A 19,064-nucleotide genomic window follows, 5' to 3' on the forward strand; every position below is an offset into this window, starting at 1 on the left:
ATATATTTCTTTTTTTGTAATGTAGTAAAATATTTGGCTTAAATTTCTGAAAAAGGCACTTAAATTCGAATATTGATCTTCAGAAGATCAGTCTTAACTATTTATTAATTAAAAACACATCCACTTCCCAGGTATCCACACCTATGTACTTAAACGTTTTGTTTGCATTGGCCTACAAGCAATGTCCCTCATTGAGTATACACCATTTGGGTACCACAGCATCGGGTCGTATGCCACGTGATATCAGACGATCTCTATAACGGTAGAAACGATATTGGGCCTGTAGATGATTTGTTTTCGGATTCGACCATAAACGTTCAGCAGCAGCTCCAGCACGTGGCCAAATACGGGCCTCTGAAAGGGAAACATAATTATTACCCTGCATTCCTTCGATGGAAGATTTAATAAATAGTTACTTACCCACAGAATTTTGATCGACAAATTCACTCCACATGCACACTTCACCGCCCAAAATATTCGCATTATTATCCATTTTATTATTATAGACCTTGGCCCAATTGTAATATTGTGTACGACCCCAGAAACCATGATCTAAATACCAGGCATCCTTGGTGGATACAATTACCCGATAACCTTTGTTCAGCAATACCGGATTCAAGGGGTCGTCAGCTGATACCCAGGTTTGTATAATAAATCGTTCCTTTGGCAAATATTTTTCTATATGTTCTGGATCTGTTAAATGACTCGACCACACAATTGCCGATTTCGGTACTTTCAAATGTGGATATTGTCGCTGATTAACCTCATCCCAGGATTCCAAATTTTTCTCATGAAATTGTGACCATAATTTATAGAAACTATCTAGGGATAGATCATAACCCATTTCCCGCATTTTCTTTGTAATCTCTTGGGTATTATTCCAACAGGCAATATAGACCTCATCACCACCCATGTGAATGGTTTCCTCTGGAGCACCAACTTCTGCTAGATCTTCATAGATTTCTCTCATTATCGAGTACATATTGGAATTCAGTGGATTCAATTGGCCACATGGTGGTTGTACACAATAATTCCGCCAGGGTTTTTGATTAATGCAAACCGCCATATTACCCATGCCGGCCATGGGACCCCATTGCCAACCGTTACCGGCATGGGAGGGTCCATCAATTTCGATTATCACGCGTATACCACGCAGACGGGCGTATTTAATCATATTTGAGGTATCGGTACGGGAATAGGTATTACCAGCACCATAGGCTCCGAAGCTAGAAAGAGGTAAAAATAAATATTTTTTTGAAAATATTATTTAAAGAAATTCCCTACCGTTGCATTTCCGGTACCCTAGTAATTTCCAAGGGAAAACTATGCGTATCCACCACATGCCAATGGAAGACATTCATCTTCGACGCAGCCATGGCATCGAGAGTATTGCGTATTTGTTTCAAGGGCATAAAATTTCGTGCCGAATCCAATAGAACACCACGATGAGGATATAGCGGGCGATCGGTCACACGAGCAGAGCTCACCATTAGCAGTCCATTACTATAAAGATAAATTAAAATTTTAAATATTATTCCAAAATAATTTTGAAATTTATGTAAGCACACTTACTCTTTGCATCCCGTTATGAGATTGCTCAAGGTTTCAAAAGCATGTCGGGCGCCATATACCGTTGGTGCTTTGATATCCACAAAGGTAGCAGTACCTGAAAATATGGAGTTATTTAAATATTTTTTTTTAAGGAGCAATAGCTCTGATTGGCTTTAACATGGTGAAGTCCAGGCTTATATTGGCCCCTCTTTCATCTCAATTGTGGACACTGACCTACCCGTGGTGCTACCTGGGGTAGCTATTTTCATCACCCGATGAAATAGTGTACTAATATGTGCCGCGAGTTCACCCATAAGAACTATAAAAAATGGGTTGAGGAGTCGGGTTAGTTGCCCACACTCGGAAAACCGAACGTACTATGAAAAAGCATCGATAGACGTTCTATCGATCCGAGGAGCGAATATCGATTCCGACCATTACCTTGTGGCAGCCAAGGTACGCACCCGTAGCAGCAAAGGAGCGATCTAATGTAACACGGAAATTTGACGTCGAAAAGCTGCAAACACAACATATAGCAGAAGCCTAATCCGCTCAACTTAGCCAACTGCTTGACGAAAGCACCCCTCGTCCCGATAATAATATAGAAGCACAGTGGCAGAGAATTCCCCACTCCCTACAAACTGCAGCAAAATCAACACTTGAGTACCAAAGACCACTATCAAGAAATCAGTGTTACGATCAGGAGTGTCGTAATGCTACTGATATGAAAAACGCAGCGTGTAGGTCAAAACTGCGGACAGTAGCAACACGATGGAGAACTATCAGAAGAAAAGGAGTGAGGAGAAACGTATTTTCAGAGAAAAGAAGAACAAGAAAAACGTGAGCGTGAGCAAATCGAGGTGTACAGGAGTCAGAATGAAGTCCAAAAATTCTACCAACGGGTAAAACACCAAATCGAAGGGTTTGGTGCAGACACATCATCCTGTATAGATGAAGAAGGAAACCTGGTGACAGATACAGACAGCGTGTTGAAGATCTGGAAAGAGCATTTTGAAAAGCTTCAGGTATCAAATATTAGCGGTGAAGAGGATACCCCAAAACTAATAATCGATGTTATTCTGACCTAGCCAAGATGAGGTCGGAATAACAGTCAATCTGCTGAAGAATAATAAAACAACAGGTGCCGATGGGTTACCAGCCGAACTATTCAAGACTGGTGGTCAGATGCTGGTAAGGAGCATGCACCAGCTGATTATTACAATTTGGCTAGAAGAATGCATGGCCAATGATTGGAACCTCAGCATCCGATATGTGCAAACTATAGAGATCTATGGTCTGAGCAAACAACTCAAAATCAAGGCCACCCACCGTCAGACAAAACTCACACTCTACAAAACGGTGATACTACCCGTGCTGTTATATGGATCTGAAGCATGAGTACTTATGCAAGCTGATGAGGCAGCTCTTGGAGTGTTTGAGAGAAAAATTCTCCAAAAGATCTGTGGGCCGATCTGCGTTGACGGTAATATCGTTGTGAGACATTTTTAGATGTATTGAGCTGCAGCGACTACGTTGGCTAGGTCATGTTGTGAGAATGGATGAAGATTGCCCAGCCCAGAAGGCATACAAAAGCGAACCAGCTGATGGATCACGCAGAATTGGAAGACCATGAATAAGATTAAAAGACCAAGTGGAAGACAACATTGCCGAATGTGGTCTTTCAAATTGGAAAAACTGCCCAAAAGACCGACTCGACTGGAAATCTTTTTTAAGCTCGGCTTATGGAACGAAAGTTCTGTCACAAGCTAGCTAAGTAATTAAGATATTTTTTCAAGGTCAACCTCTGCGTTAAATCGCAATTTGTTTGCCGTTTGTCCTGACCTTGCATTACACAAAATCGTCTGAATTAATTTCAATTCCCTACAACCCTGCTTATCACAATAACAAATTAAAATATTTTTTCCTACTCACCTGTCGTTCTTATCACCAACTGATACGATTCATCTGTTGACCAATCCAATGTTAAATCTGATGAATTTACTGTGGCCTTCACCAGCACCTCTTTACTCTGTTCCAGGGTACAATTTCGCAAACATTCCTTGATAATATTGCTGACAAAGATACGATTTGTTTCGCGTATAAATTGTGTTGAGGCTGGACTGGGAGCGACAACATTAAAACGCACTTTCCACGGATCGAAGTGGATGCGTTCTTGTGATAGTGAACATGTGCCGGTTGGCAGTGGCCATATGGCACCGTATTTACCGCATGACATTCGACAATCGTGTTGACTCTCGTAACGCTTGGCATCACCAATATTTGAGGCATCGTCCAGTTGGCAGAGTTCGGTCGAGGTGCAAATCCATTTGTTACTACAGAAATAAAGGAATTATACAATTTCTTGATATTTGTATAAAGCCGGGTACATACCTTGTGTCTGGTTCTATGGCTGGACTACCAAATGCCGTTACCGTTACCAAATATTGCAGAAATAATAACGTCACCACCGCATATTTCCAAATCATTTTAAACTTTCTTTTATTTTTTTTTTCAAAATTAAATTTCACTTAATGTTTTATATATTTGTTGTTTTTGTTTTCTTTAGTTTATTATTCCATATTCGCTTTAAAATTTTATAAATAAATCACCAACTGGCCGCCACTGATCGGCTTCGTAGTTGCACTTTCCTAGAAATCTAAAGACAAACTGTCGGACATTACAACTGGCGAATATTTTAATTCACTTTAATGGTGTCAAATGGTGATTGACTTGTTTTACGTTTCACTGATAACAAATGACAAAAACAACACCAGCAACAACAAAAACAACAACAGTGAGATCTCCGCAAATAGCATTTTCCGGAGTGTTGAAGAAAAATCAGTTTGATTGGCAGATGTGCCGCAGATAATTGTAAACAACCTTTGATGTTTAAGAAAAATTTCACAGAAATAATATTAATGCTATTTATACCACAAGCCCTGGTCATTAGTTGGAGAACGCCTTAAATTCCGGAATCATGTTCGGATCCCTAATTTGCGAGCCTTATTTTCACACAATAAACCCAATTTTTGCACCGGTTTAGACGATACACAGGATTAGACGAATCAGGGCAACTATTTTCAAATGGGTTGAGGCGTCGGGTTCACACTCGGAAAAAATAATACTATGGAAAACCAACGAAAAAGAAAACCAAACCCCGTAATGCTGGCGACACCCGCAAGCGCATAAAGGACCACGATCTGCGAATCTCTATTTAGAATGTGCGCACGTTGTACAAAACAGGCGCACTGTTGGCTTTGGCGGATATACTCAAGAAGTACAAAGCTGATAGTATTGCCACGGACAGAAAATTCAGCCTCCATGAAGAAACATCCGACATCGGCATGACGTTGATTGACTTCACCGCAGCAAAAAACATGGTAGTTAGCAGCACCAGATTCAAGCATCGCGATATACACAAGGCCACTTGGATTTCTCCCTATCGAACAACGAGAAATCAACCCAGTGTTTTCGACGTTCGATCGATCCGAAGAGCGAATATCGATTCGGACCAATACTTTGTAGCAGCCAAGGTTCGCACTCGTCTCAATGTAGCAGCAAAGGTGCTATCTAACACAACACGGAAATTCGACGTCGAAAATCTGCAAATATCTGAAGACTATTCCGCTCAACTAACCCACCTCCTTGACACTTCTTGTCCCTACAAAGTGCAGCAAAGGCAACACTTGGATACCAAATACCACCATCAAGAAACCCATGGTACGATCAGGAGTTTTGAATACTACTGAGTTGAAAACGCAGCGTATATAGAGCAATCCTGCTGACAGAAACAACACCTTATGTGAAAGAGGATTAATAGGAGTAAAGGAGAGAGGAGAAAAAACGTGAGCGGGAGCAAATCGAGATGTAGAGTCAGAAGGAAGTCCGGAAATTTTACCAACGAGTAAAACCCCAAACCGAAGTCTTTGGTGCAGGAACATCCTTCTGCAGGGATGAAGATGGAAACCTGTTGACAGATACATGTATCGTGTTGAGGATCAGGAAGGTGCATTTTGCAAAGCGTCTGGTATCAAATAGTGGCGGTGAATAAGATACGCCAGAACCAATAAGAGATGGCGGTATAGAGCGTATACCACATAGTGATGATGAAGTCAGAATAGCAATCAATCGGCTGAAGAATAATAAAGAAGCTGGTGCCGATGGGCTACCAGTCGAACTATTAAAGACCGGTGGTCAAATGTTGATCAGGAGCATGCACTTATTAGTACAATTTGGCTAGAGGAATGCATGCCCAATAATTGGAACCTCAGCATTCTGTATCCCGTGCATCAAAAAGGAGACAAGACGATTTGTGCCAACTATAGAGGAATTAGTCTCCTTCCCATCACATATCGAACGTACTGAGTGAACGACTGAGACAATGGTTAATGATATTATTGGACCATACCCATGCGGCTTCAGACCTGGAAAATCCACCATAGACCAGATTTTCACTCTGCGCCAAATTCCGAAAAAGATCCACTAAAACACATCAATACATTCCACTGATTTGTCGGCTATAAAGCCGTATTCGACAACCCATTCCGCTTAACGCCATGTCTGCGTTGGGCATTCCTGCAATATTAATAAGGATATACAGGATAAATCTAACAGGAACAAGGTCAGCTGTTAAAGTCGGAAAAGACCTCTCGGAGCCCTTCAATACCGAACGAGGATTCAGACAAGGTGAAAGCCTCTTTTGTGACCTTTTTAACATCCAGCTGGAAAAAGTCATACGAGATGCAAAGGTGAACAGAAATTACACTCTGGACACCAAAGAAAACACATGTTACTCGCCTACGTCGATTACATCGACATAATGGGTCAAACATTGAAAAACTGCAGCTTGGAGGTAGTCAACGATTTTATATACTTCGGTATCGTCATAAATAAAACTAACTGTTGGCCAACAGATGCTACTATGGTCTAAGTAAGCAATTCAGAATCAAGGCCACCTCTCGCCAGACCAAACTACCCGTGCTGGTGTATGGATCAGAAGCATGGGTACTTGCGCAAGCAGATTAGGCAACTTTTGTAGTGTTTGAGAGAAAAATTCACCGAAAGATCTGTATGTCAATCTTCGTCGACGGTGAATATCGCCGTCGAATGAACCATAAGTTATAACATCTATTCTCGAACATCAACATAGTCAGACGTATCGAGCTGCAGCGTCTACGTTGGCTAGGTCATGTTGTGAGAATGGATGATGTCCCAGCTGAAAAGGCATATAAAATCGAGCCTACTGACGACTCACGCAGAAGGAATGCCACGAATTCGATGGAAAGATCAAGTGGAGGATGACACATTAAAAAAATTGTATTTCAGATTGGAAAAACTGCGCAAAAGATCGACGAGCCTTTTCGGCTTATGGAACAAACGTTCTGTCTCGAGTCATCTAATACAGAACTAAGATTTTAATTTATGTTTGAAAAAATATTACTATGTGCAAGGTTTAAATGAAATCGATTACTCCCTTTGAGGTTTAGTCCGACGGACGAACGGATATTTCTAAATCGATTCAATATTGTCTGAAACATGGACCCCATATCGAAGGTTTTCTGAAAATATACCTTATATGAAGGCCAATTTTATAACATGGAACTATATAAACAATTTTCTGTGACTATTATTCGTTTTATGTAACGAATATGTTTTCATCAAAAATGTTTCCGGTTTAATATTGATCAATTCGGTTATTCAAATAAAATTTACAAGATTATATAATACTGACCCTTTTTGGGCCAGACGGGTCCCAACTTCGAACTTGATATAGGCTTTGTAAAGATATTAGATTTTGTGAAAGTTTGATTCAAATTGGACATTCCATTCGCCTGATTTTGCATATATAAATATTGAATATTTTGACCCTTTGTAGGGGAGTTACTAGAAGGAGTGGATCAATGGGTCCCTTCTTCAAACTTGATCTAGGTTGTGCAAAGTTTGGTTAAAATCAGACATTCCATTCGCCTGATATTGGATTTTTAATTATTGAAAATTTTGACCCTTCGTGGGGGAGGTACCAGAAGGAGTGGACCAGTGGGTCCCATCTTCTAACCTGATCTAGGCTTGGTAAAGATAAAATGTTGTGCAAAGTTTGGTTCAAATCGGACATTCTATTCGCTTGATAATGAATTTTTAAATATTTAAAATGTTGACCCTTTGTGTGGGAGTTACCAGAGGTTGTACAGAGTTTCGATAAGATCGGATAGTGCGTTTGCATGTTATAATAAAATTAATTTTTTACACAGGAGTGGATCGATATTCCCCATCTTCGAACATAAACTAAGTTTGGAAGAAATATTAAGATGTTCAAAGTGCGCACCAGCCAGCCAGACAACGGACGGACGGACATGTGTATATCGACTCCAAATTTTCTGAAACGGATTTGGTCCAAAGAAACACGGGGTCTAAAACCATATTCACCGTATCAAAGTGTATATACGCACATTAGACATAAGACTGAGGGTATAAAAATATTTATATTGAAAATTCTATTTTAGAAAATGATTTGGTAAATTATCCCTAAGATATTGAGGAGGATTTATCAGAAAATAAATGTAAAATATTACTTTGCTCAGGGGGTTTCTTTGGTGATTGTTTATCTATACTAATAAAAGAGTAAAGTGATTGACTGACTGACTGATTGACTGACTGACTGATTTAACGATTCATCAACGCCCAGACGAATCGGCTGAAGCTAGAATCTTGAAATTTTGGGTGAGGGTCACTCTTGGCCCAAATGTGACAGATAAGGCTGGGTTTTTGGAAATTCGTATTAGAAGGGTACGAAAAGTACTAAAAAGTACTAAATATGATATCATTTGTATTTGGCGAGCCAATAGAGCTAGAACTCTGAAATTTGGATTGAGGGTCACTGATGGAGTGTAGGATAGATGTACCAAAGGGTTTTTGGAAATTCGAACTACAACTATCCGAAATGTACGAAAATGTACTAAATTTGGTACAATTCTGTAGCATGAGAACGGATAGAGCTAAAAACTTGAAATTTGGAATGCGAATTAGGGTTGGGAAGTAGGGTCCATATAAGGAGATGGTTTTGAAACCGTGTACTCATGTGTACGAAAAGTACTATATGGTACTATATTTGGTACAAATTTGATTTGGAGGTACAAATGGAGCTAGAATCCTGAAAATTGAAAGTAACATTACCGTCGGAGTATAGGATTGTGATATGTACGTAGTTTTGGAAATTTGTTACTTATGTGTACGAAAAGTACTAAATCGTACTATAATTGGTACAATTTGGATTTGGGTGAACCGATAGAGCTGAAGCAATGAAATTTTGAGTTAGGATCATTTTAGGGGTGTAGGATTGGGGTCAGGACTCAGTTTAAGACATTATTACTTATGGGTACTAAATGGTACTAAATTTGGTGCAATTTGAATTTTAGGTGAACCAATTGAGCTAGAATCATAAAATTTGGAGTCAGGATCACTGTCGAGGTGTAAGATTGAGATATGCAGGAAGTTTTAAAATTTTGTACTTATGTGTACTAAATTTGGTACAATTTGAATTGTGGTTGAACCGATACAGTTGGAATCCTGAAATTTAGATTTTGGAGCACTGTGGGGGTGTTGGTATGGGTTCAGTTGGAAGTTTTTGAAATTCGTACTAAATGGTACTAAATTTGGTACAATTTGAATTTTGGGTGAACCAATAGAGCTAGAATCATGAAATTTGGAGTCAGGATCATTGTTGAGGTGTAAGATTGAGATATGTAAGAAGTTTAAAAAATTTGTACTAATGTGTACTAAATTTGGTACAATTTAAATTGTGGGTGAACCGATGGAATTGGAATCCTGAAACTTAGATTTAGGATCACTGTGGGGGTGTAAGATTGAGAAATGTAGGAAGTTTTAAAATTTTGTACTAATGTGTACTAAATTTGGTACAATCTAAATTGTGGGTGAACCAATGGAATTGGAATCCTCAAACTTGGATTTAGGATCACTGTGGGGTGTTGGTTTGAGTTAAGTATGAAGTTTTGGAAATTCGTACAACTGTGTACTAAATTTGGTACAATTTGAATTATGGGTGAACCGATAGAGTTCGAATCCTGAAATTTAGATTTTGGAGCACTGTGGGGGTGTTGCTTTGGGTTAAGTTGGAAGTTTTTGAAATTCGTACTAAATGGTACTAAATTTTGTACAATTTGAATTTTAGGCGGACCAATGGAGCTAGAATCAGAAATTTGGAGTCAGGATCATTGTTGAGGTGTAAGATTGAGATATGCAGGAATTTGTGCTAATGTGTACTAAATTTTGTACAATTTATGTTGTGGCTGAAGCGATAGAGTTGGAATCCAGAAAGTTAGATTTACGATCACTGTGGCGGTGTGGGATTGGGTATTTATTAAGTTTTGGAAATTGGTACTACTGTGTACTAAATTTGGTACAATTTGAATTGTGGGTGAACAGATAGAGTTGGAATCCTGAAATTTAGATTTTGGTTTGGGTTAAGTTGGAAGTTTTTGAAATTCGTACTAAATGGTACTAAATTTAGTACAATTTGAATTTTAGGTGAACCAATAGAGGTAAAATCATGCAATTTGGAGTCAGGATCACCGTTGAGGTGTAAGATTGAAATATGTAGGAATTTTTAGAAATTTGTACTAAATTTGGTACAATTTAAATTGTGGATGAACCGATAAAGTTGAAATCGTGAAATTTTGATTTAGGATCACTGTGGGGGTGTAGGGTTGGGGTATGTAGGAAGTTTTAGAAATTTGTACTAAGTGTACCAAATTCGGTACAATTTAAATTGTGGGTGAAGCGATAAAGTTTGAATCCTGAAATTTTGATTCAGGATCACTGTGGAGGTGTAGGATTGGAGAATGTAGGAAGATTTGAAAATTGGTACTAATGTGTACTAAATTTGGTACAATTTGAATTGTGGGTGAACTGATAGGTTGGAATCCTGAAATTTTGATTTAGGAACACTGTGGATGTGTAGAATTGGGGTATGTAGGATTTTTTGGAAATTGTTACTACTGTGTACTAAATTTGGTACAATTTGAATTATTGGTGAACCGATAGAGTTGGAATCCTGAATTTTTGATTTAGGATCACCGTGGAGGTGTAGAATTAGGGTATGTTGGAAGTTTTGGAAATTGGTACTACTATGCACTAAATTTAGTACAATTTGAATTGTGAGTCAACCGATGAAGTTGGAATCCTGAAACATGGATTTAGGATGACTGTGGGGGTGTAGGATTGGGGTATGGAAGTTTTGGACATTGGTACAACTATGTACTAAATTTGGTACAAATTGAATTGTGGGTGAACCAATAGAGTTGGAATCCTGAAACTTGGATTTAGGATCACTGTGGGAGTGTATGTTTGGGTTAAGTAGGAAGTTTTGGAAATTCGTATTACTGTGTACTAAATTTGATACTATTTGGATTATAATTAAGATTTTATCTAATTCACGATTTAAATTGGATTGCATGATGTAGGTAGTAATTGAAATGTTTACTTATGTGTTCTAAGTGGTACTAAATGTGATACAAATTGAATTTAGATGAACCGATAGAATCCTGAAATTTGGAATTAAGATTGGGGTACATGGGAAGTGTTGGAAATTCGTATTTATGATTGTTAAAGTAGGTAGTTATATTAATGTGCACTAACTGATGCTCAATTTGGATTTGGGTGAAGCTATATTAGATTTTTTTTCAAAATAAGTATTACAAGAGTACAAATGGTAAAAAATTACATCAAATTTAGTACAGAGGTAGATTTCTGTAACGGTCGGAATGGGTGTGTAGGGTTGAGATATAGAGGTAGATTTGAGAACATACTGTGGCAGAACATACGTACTAAATGGTTTTAAAATTTTAATAATGGTCGATATAGGGATTTAAATACATCCCACATTCGCTAACGAAGTAGCGGGTATATGCTAGTATATATATATATATATATATTATATTTATATCTGCAGTGTATAACCTCTTGCATACACTAAGTGTTTGTTGTTGTTATTATTGTTACTTAAAAATATTCTGCGCTATCATTAATTGCATTTTAATTGCACTTTTTTCTGTTTAAAGCGAACATTGTTGCTAGTGATATCAGTGTAGCGGCACAAAAATAATTTTGTTCGCAATCGCAGTTTAAAAGATATTAAAAATATATTCAGTGGATAAATATTTGTATTTTTTTTAATGTCCGCTTAGTAACACAATTTTGTTTTCAAAACTAATATCACTTTTATTTTTGGGCTCGGTATTTTTATTTACCAAATTAATTTTTTACTTTTTTAATTTTTCAAAAAAAAAAACTTCATTTGAAAATGCAACTCCCAAAACGAGTTTCAAAAAAACAACGATCACTTTATTTTTATTAACGGTCTAGGCCAGGCAGCGGGTGAATGAACACAATATCTCTAACCACTCCGTTTGGTGTTGCGAATAGATGATTATTAGATATCGACTTTAGCCGGATAATTAATGTTGTTTTTGTTGTTGGTTTTTTGTTGTTTTATTAAGGCTCGATTACGTTTCTAGCATTCAAGTGATCTGTAGAGTCTTACTTATGGATTTATTTTCTTTTTTTTTTACTATTTCGAATGCAATTGCCGTCTGCGAACGCCGCACAAACCGTACTGATGTGATTTTATTTGTGGCGTTTAAAAGAAACTAAACATTTGAGCTCAGCTTGGGGTTTGAAACAGCAAAAAAAAAACACACACACAACAACAACAGCAGCAGCAACAACAATAACCACAACCGCAACCGCAACGAAACATAAACACAACTCAACTAGCTCTGCTTGACAGAGAGTCTTAACGTGAACACACAACAATTTTTTATAGTTTTGGTTATAATTATAGCACACAGATGGGGGGATTTTCTAGGTTGTAATATTAATGAGTTATTTATATCGTGGGTTATTCATTGTTGGATATATTTTAACATCATGGGCAATAAAAATTGATTTTGTTTCATATTCTTCTAACCGCATATAAGAATTAAAATTAGATTAAACTACAGTCATATCCGACAGATTTAAAAAAATGTTCAGATAATTTTGATTAAGAGCCAATATGAAAAATACGCCGAATATATGATAAATGCAATTGTAAAGTCAGCTTTCTGATCTTAAAGCGATACTTTATTCAAAATTCCGTCTCAATCGAACAAATGTAGGAAATTTGGTGAACAAATTTGCATGTAATCGGTCGGAAATATATATGGAAAGTTCATCTAAAACTGAACCGATTTGAACAATACTTAATACACAACGTTCGGAACAAATTAAACATTTGATAATAAGGGAGCTATATATGTTTCGTCTTCCAATTGATATTTCCATCGAATTCGCGGCCTTCGCATTCAGTTGGCTCGCTTTTATATGTTTTTTTATTATATAAGTTGGGACATCCTCATCCATTCCCACAACATTACCTAGCCAACGTAGTCGCTGCAGCTCGATACGCCTGACTATGGCATTGTCCAGGAATAGATGGTACAACTCATGGTTCATTCGACGGCGATTTGTTTATGACGGTGCCCAGGTATATAAAATCGTTCACCACCTCGAAGCCGTAGTTTTCAAGTTTCACAATTGATCCAAGTCTACTGGACGTCTTGCACGTTGATAGCATCAGCTTGGTCTTCTCGCCATTTACTGCCAGTCCCACTTTGGGAATCTCCTTCTGAATTTGTTCAAAGGTGGATGTTACCGCACGCAAAGTTCGACAATGTTTGGTGGATGTTAAGAAGATAACACGACAAACTGTCACATTGTCTGAATCCTCATTCGATATTGAAGGGCTCTGAGAGGTCCTTTCCATCTTCAACTGCTGACCCCGTGCTTTGCAAAATAGTCCAGTTAAAGTCATCCTGCATAGCCGTATTAATAATTTTGCAGGAATGCGGATTGGGCTGTCGAATCCGGCTTTATAGTCGACGAATAGGAGGAATGTGTTGATGTATTTTTCGTGGGTTTTTTTCAGATTTTGGCTTAATGTGAAAATAGAGGATTTGCCAGGTCTGAAGCCGCATTGGTATGGTCCAATAATATCACTGACCAATGGGTTTTTGTCGTTCACACAGCATGCAGAATAGCATTTTATATGCGTTGGGAAGGAGATAGTTGGCACATATCGTCATGTCTCATTTTTTGTGCACGGGGCACAGGAAGCTGCGTTTCCGATCATTGGACATGCATTCCTATAGCCAAATTGTATTAATCAGTTGGAGCAGCGTCTGACCACCGGTCTTGAATAGTTCGGCTGGCAATATATCGGCACCTGCTACTTTATTATTCTTCAGCCGATTAATTGATATTCTGACCTCACCTTGGCTAGATGGTATACAATCGGTCATCTCCATTTGGTTTTGGGATATCTTCTTCACCGTTACTATTTTATAGCAGGAGCTTTGAAAAATATTCCTTCCAGATCCTCAGCACGCTGTCTGTATCTGTCATCAGATTTCTTTCTTCATCCCTACAGGCGAATGTGCATGAACCAAAGCCTTCGGTTTGGTCTTTTAGTCGCTGAAAAATATCCCGGACTTCATACATCTCGATTTGCTCACGTTTTTCTTCTTCTTTCTTTTGAAAAAAAAAATGAAAACATGCATCTACTCTCTCTTTTTTCCCGATAATTCTCTCTCTCATTGCATGACGATAGTATTGTAGGGAGATTCTTTGCCATTGGGCTCCTATATTATTATCGGGATAAGGCGTGCTTTCGTCTAACAAGTGTGCAAGTTGAGCGGAGTGGGCTTCTGTAATTATCTGGCACTATGTCCATTGTTCTCAGATACAAACATTTATGTTGGAAAATTCATCTAGGACTTTCAATATACCGTCGAAATCGTTATAACGACGGACAAGTGGTCGGCAAAATTGGTCGCTTTAAGGGATATGTCTTTAAAAACGATATTAATTAAAGGGCAGAACTTTTCTCGGGACTTTGGATACAGATTTCGACTGCACATTTGGCGGAACATTTATATGAGTATTTTTAAGTTGTTTTCCCATTTGAAATCATTTTTTTCTGTTCCTCATGAATGCAACCTATGTGCTATAAAATTATATTATGACTGTAAGGGCAAATGTGATTTGAAAAATCTCAACATCATATACAACTTTCAATTCAATACAACAGAAACTAAATAATAAAGAATAAAAAAACAAACAACAAAGAGAGAATCACAATCAAAGAATAGCCAAACTCTAGCTAATGGTTGGTGGCGAATAAAAAATATTAATCAAAAAATCCACACGATGTTTATACTTCGAAACAAATTATTTTTTTTAAATCCACGCCTTATTGATACTTCGAAAAAAAAATATTTTTTAAAAATCCTCGCATTATTGATACTTTAAAAATGTATTTTTTTTTTTAAATTCACGCCTTATTAATACTTTGAAAAATATATTTTTAACTTAAAAAATAAATCTAAATTTTATTTGGTGTCATAAACAAAAAACTGTGTTACAAATGGCACACCAAACATAAACTACCAGTATAGCAATGTAGGGTATATTAAATCTCTCCCTCTATCTGTGGCTTTGTAAAATGAAAATAAAACATAAATTAATTCAGCACCATAACTCCAAATGCACACACACATATACATATATAAGCAAACCAAAACGTTTATCTGAACTCTATCGGTGGGGGTCCCAGTGATAGTGAATGGCATAAAAGAAAGCAACGTCACTATCAACAACTTCATATCACTTGTAGTTTTTTGAAAAAAAGAAAGAAAGAAAATTAAATCAAATGAAAACTTGTTAATATGCAAAAATATGTATGTCTGCACATATGTGCGAGTCTGCATGTTCGAATATTTTGCATGCGGGTCACACTCTCATCGAGTACGTGAACAAGATCGTCAACAATTAACAGTAGGAGGTTAATGTAGAAGAATCGTACTATCCGGAGCTGCTAATTACGCAAAAGATTATGTATATATTGTTGTGTGTAATCATGTGTATAATGAGTACTGGATGGATGGATATGTGATCATATTTGCACAATGGGATGTTCTCCAACTTAAATATTTATAAAACCATTGCCCGTAAAGGCACTTGAAAATTTCCACTAAAATGTACTTACTTAGCTGGCTTGTGACAGAACTTCCATTCCATAAGCCGAGCTTAAAAAAGATATCCAGGCGCGTCGGTCTTTTGCGCAGTTTTTCCAATTTGTCTTCAACTTGATCTTTCAATCGAATTCGTGGCCTTCCCCTTCTGCGTGATGCATCAGCTGGTTCGCTTTTATATGCCTTCTGGGCTGGGACATCTTCATCCATTCTCACAACATGACCTAGCCAACGTAATCGCTGCAGCTCAATAAGTCTAACAATGTCGATGTCCGAGAATAGCTCGTACAACTCATGGTTCATTCGACGGCGATATTCAATGTCAACGCAGATCGGCCCATAGATCTTTTGGGAGAATTCTTCTCTCAAACACTCCAAGAGCTGCCTTATCTGCTTGCGCAAGTAACCATGCTTCAGATCCATTTAACAGCAATGGTAGTATCACCGTCTTGTAGAGTGTGAGTTTGGTCTGGCGGGAGGTGGCCTTGCTTTTGAGTTGTTTGCTCAGACCATAGTAGCATCTGTTGGCCATCACTATCCTTCTACGAATTTCAAAACTGATGGTATTCGTTTTGTTTATGACGGTACGGTAAGGAAAGTAGTAAAGTCGGACTGGACCGACTATATGATCCCTTCACCACTTTGGGTATATTCTACATATGTATCCTAACAGACGTAGCCTTTTCGGAGAAACATTGAAATTAAATTGAACGAACTTAAATCTAACTCTAATCCGATTTTCTAAAAATTTAACAAACGAGCTATGTTAGGGACAAATTTCCATCTCAAAGGCATGAAAATCTCTATGAACATGCAGAACAGCAACAACATCAAGTGTATGGGAGCTATATATAAGTCTAAACCGACTTTCACGAAAATTATCAAATATAAATCTAGAATTAAATCAGTACACTATTCCAAATTTCGTACAAATCGAAAGATATATAGGGAATTTGCTATATATAAATCTGACCCGATTTTCTCGAAATTTGGCACACGTCATTCTAGATTCAATTGCGTACACCATGCAAAACTTTGCGCATATTGAAAGATATATAGGGACTTTGGTGCACCATTTACCTTAAATCGGACGAAACTATATACCGGAGCTATATCTAAATTTGAACCGATTTTCACAAAATATAAGACACATCTTTCTAGACTTAATATAATACGCTAAGCCTAATTTCGTGCAAATCGAAAGCTATATAAGGTCTTTGGTGCCCCATTTACCTTACATCGGACGAAAATATACATAGGAGCTATATCTAAAACTGAACCGAATTTCTCGAAACTTGACACACATCATTCTAGACACAATTCAGCATACTACGCAAAATTTCGTGCAAATCGAAAGATATATAGGGACTTTGATACACCATTTACATAGAATCGGACAGAACTTTATATGGGAGCTATATCTAAATATAAACCGATTTTCATGAAACTTAGCACACATCATTCTGGACCTAATTCAGAACTCTGTGTCAAATTTCATGCAAATCAAAAGATGTTTAGGGACTTTGGTGCACCATTTACCTTAAATCGGACGAAACTATATACGGGAGCTATATCTAAATCTGAACCGATTTTTCCCAATTTCAATAGGGTTCGTCCTTGGGCCAAATAAGTGAGCTGTGACAAATTTAATCCAGATCGGATCATAAATTCGACCTGTACTTTGTTTACAATTTAACATCTACAGACGGACGAACATGCATAAATCGACCCAGAAAGTGATTCTATGCATATTCTCAAAAGGAACCATCTGTCTATCTCGTTTCCTTTTGCCTGTTACAAACATATGCACAAAGACATAATACCCTGTACCTCAGTGTATAAAAATGCACTCATATAATAATATGGTTATGGAAAAATAGTCTTTAAAAATTCCCTGCCTTGTATTGGTCCTTGAAAATAGTCTTTTAAAAATCCCTGACCTGTATTAGCCCTTGAAAATCTTTACTTTAATAAATTCCCGCCATTTTTGGTTCTAGGAAAAATATTCTTTACTAAATCGATGCATATTGTGTTCATTGAAAAATTATTATTTAAACAGTTTCAGAATTTGTATTTCATAACCAGTAGCTGTTAATTATTTTTTAAATATTAGCTAGAAGGCACGTTTAAGGCTGTTTAATTTAGTTTATTACATCTTTTCGAAAAATTCCCCTATTCTCGAGGTGATTTTTTGTTAATTTTATTGTCACTAAGAAATAAACGTAGATATTTTCTAGGAATGTCTGATGGGGAATTGAGTAAGCATGTTAAAATGCGGAACTTATTGTCTCAAACATTTCATTTCATCACCCTTAATGTAGAATATATTAATATTTTTTTTAAAGAATGCAAAATTCAAAACAGAATTGTCCTTTCCTTGAAAAAAAAATAATTATTTTTTTTTTCAAAATTTTCAATCTCATTATCCATAGTTCCTTAGACATTTCAATCCTCAAACACATTGTCCGCCCACAATTCTTATTTCATTTCATTTCCGTGCTATTGTTTTCATAATTCAAGCAAATGTGAAATGATTTGTTTTGCACAGTTCAAAATCAGCTTTTGTGGAGGAAGGATAAAAGCCTCGGAATTCACCATCACCGCCACCAGGCATCTCCTTCCATTGTAAAAAATGAAAATATAATCAACATGTGCGAAGAACATTGTTTAGTTGCAAATATTAATTTTAATATTTCTGATTACATATTTCTAAATGCCATACGAGAAAAGAAGGGAGTATCAGGCGGACAGTCAGTCACTCAGTCGGTGTAATGCCCTGGCAAACTAAACAGATGCCATGATGTAGTCGGGGTTTTTGTTTTTTTGTGACGAAACCTGGACAATAGAATGCCACAGATACATTTGCACATTATGTGTGGCTAAACTTTCCAACAGAATGTGAGCCTACAATGGAGTCTGATTAAGTACTACTGCTTCAGAATGGTCCAAGCATCGACAAGACATAGATTTTTTAAAAACATTTTTTGATTTTTTTAAAAATATTTTTTCATAACATCAACAGGGCGTGGATTTTTTAAAAATATTTTTTTTCATAACATCAACAAGGTGTGTACAGAACAGGTGCAGTGTTCGCTTTGGCCGATGAACTCAAGAAGTACAAAGCCGGTATTATTGCCTTACAGGAAATGCGATGGAATGGGACTGGTGTAAGTAAATCAGGTGATTACGCCCTGTATTATAGCTGTCATGAAACGAGACGTGAATTTGGCTGCGGATTTATGGTTAACAGGAGAATAAAAGACCTCGTCTCCAGATTCACTCCAGTAGATGAGCGAATTGCTATAATCCGTATAAAAGCGAAGCTCTTCTACATCAGTCTCATTTGCGCCCATGCTCCGACCGAAGATAAAGATGAACAGACCAAAGACATATTTTACGAGCGCCTAGAAACAGCATATGACCGTTGCC

At 37.3% G+C, this 19,064-nt stretch overlaps 1 protein-coding gene across 1 annotated transcript; it reads right to left on the bottom strand.

Annotated features, from left to right (window-relative positions):
• Positions 1-172: 172 nt before the first annotated feature.
• Positions 173-4,037, bottom strand: LOC133322481 (chitooligosaccharidolytic beta-N-acetylglucosaminidase). Its single transcript, XM_061531473.1, has 6 exons — positions 3,943-4,037; positions 3,484-3,884; positions 1,573-1,666; positions 1,285-1,503; positions 421-1,226; positions 173-354 (listed from the first exon to the last, which is right to left on the bottom strand). The coding sequence occupies exons 1-6, from the start codon at positions 4,035-4,037 to the stop codon at positions 173-175; spliced, it is 1,797 nt and encodes a 598-aa protein (XP_061387457.1).
• Between the last annotated feature and the right edge of the window lie 15,027 nt (positions 4,038-19,064).

Source organism: Musca vetustissima, unplaced genomic scaffold, assembly GCF_032173495.1.
Source record: "Musca vetustissima isolate MV318-11 ecotype Yass unplaced genomic scaffold, APGP_CSIRO_Mvet_v1 utg4863, whole genome shotgun sequence".
In the NCBI taxonomy this organism is placed as follows: Eukaryota; Metazoa; Arthropoda; class Insecta; order Diptera; family Muscidae; genus Musca; species Musca vetustissima.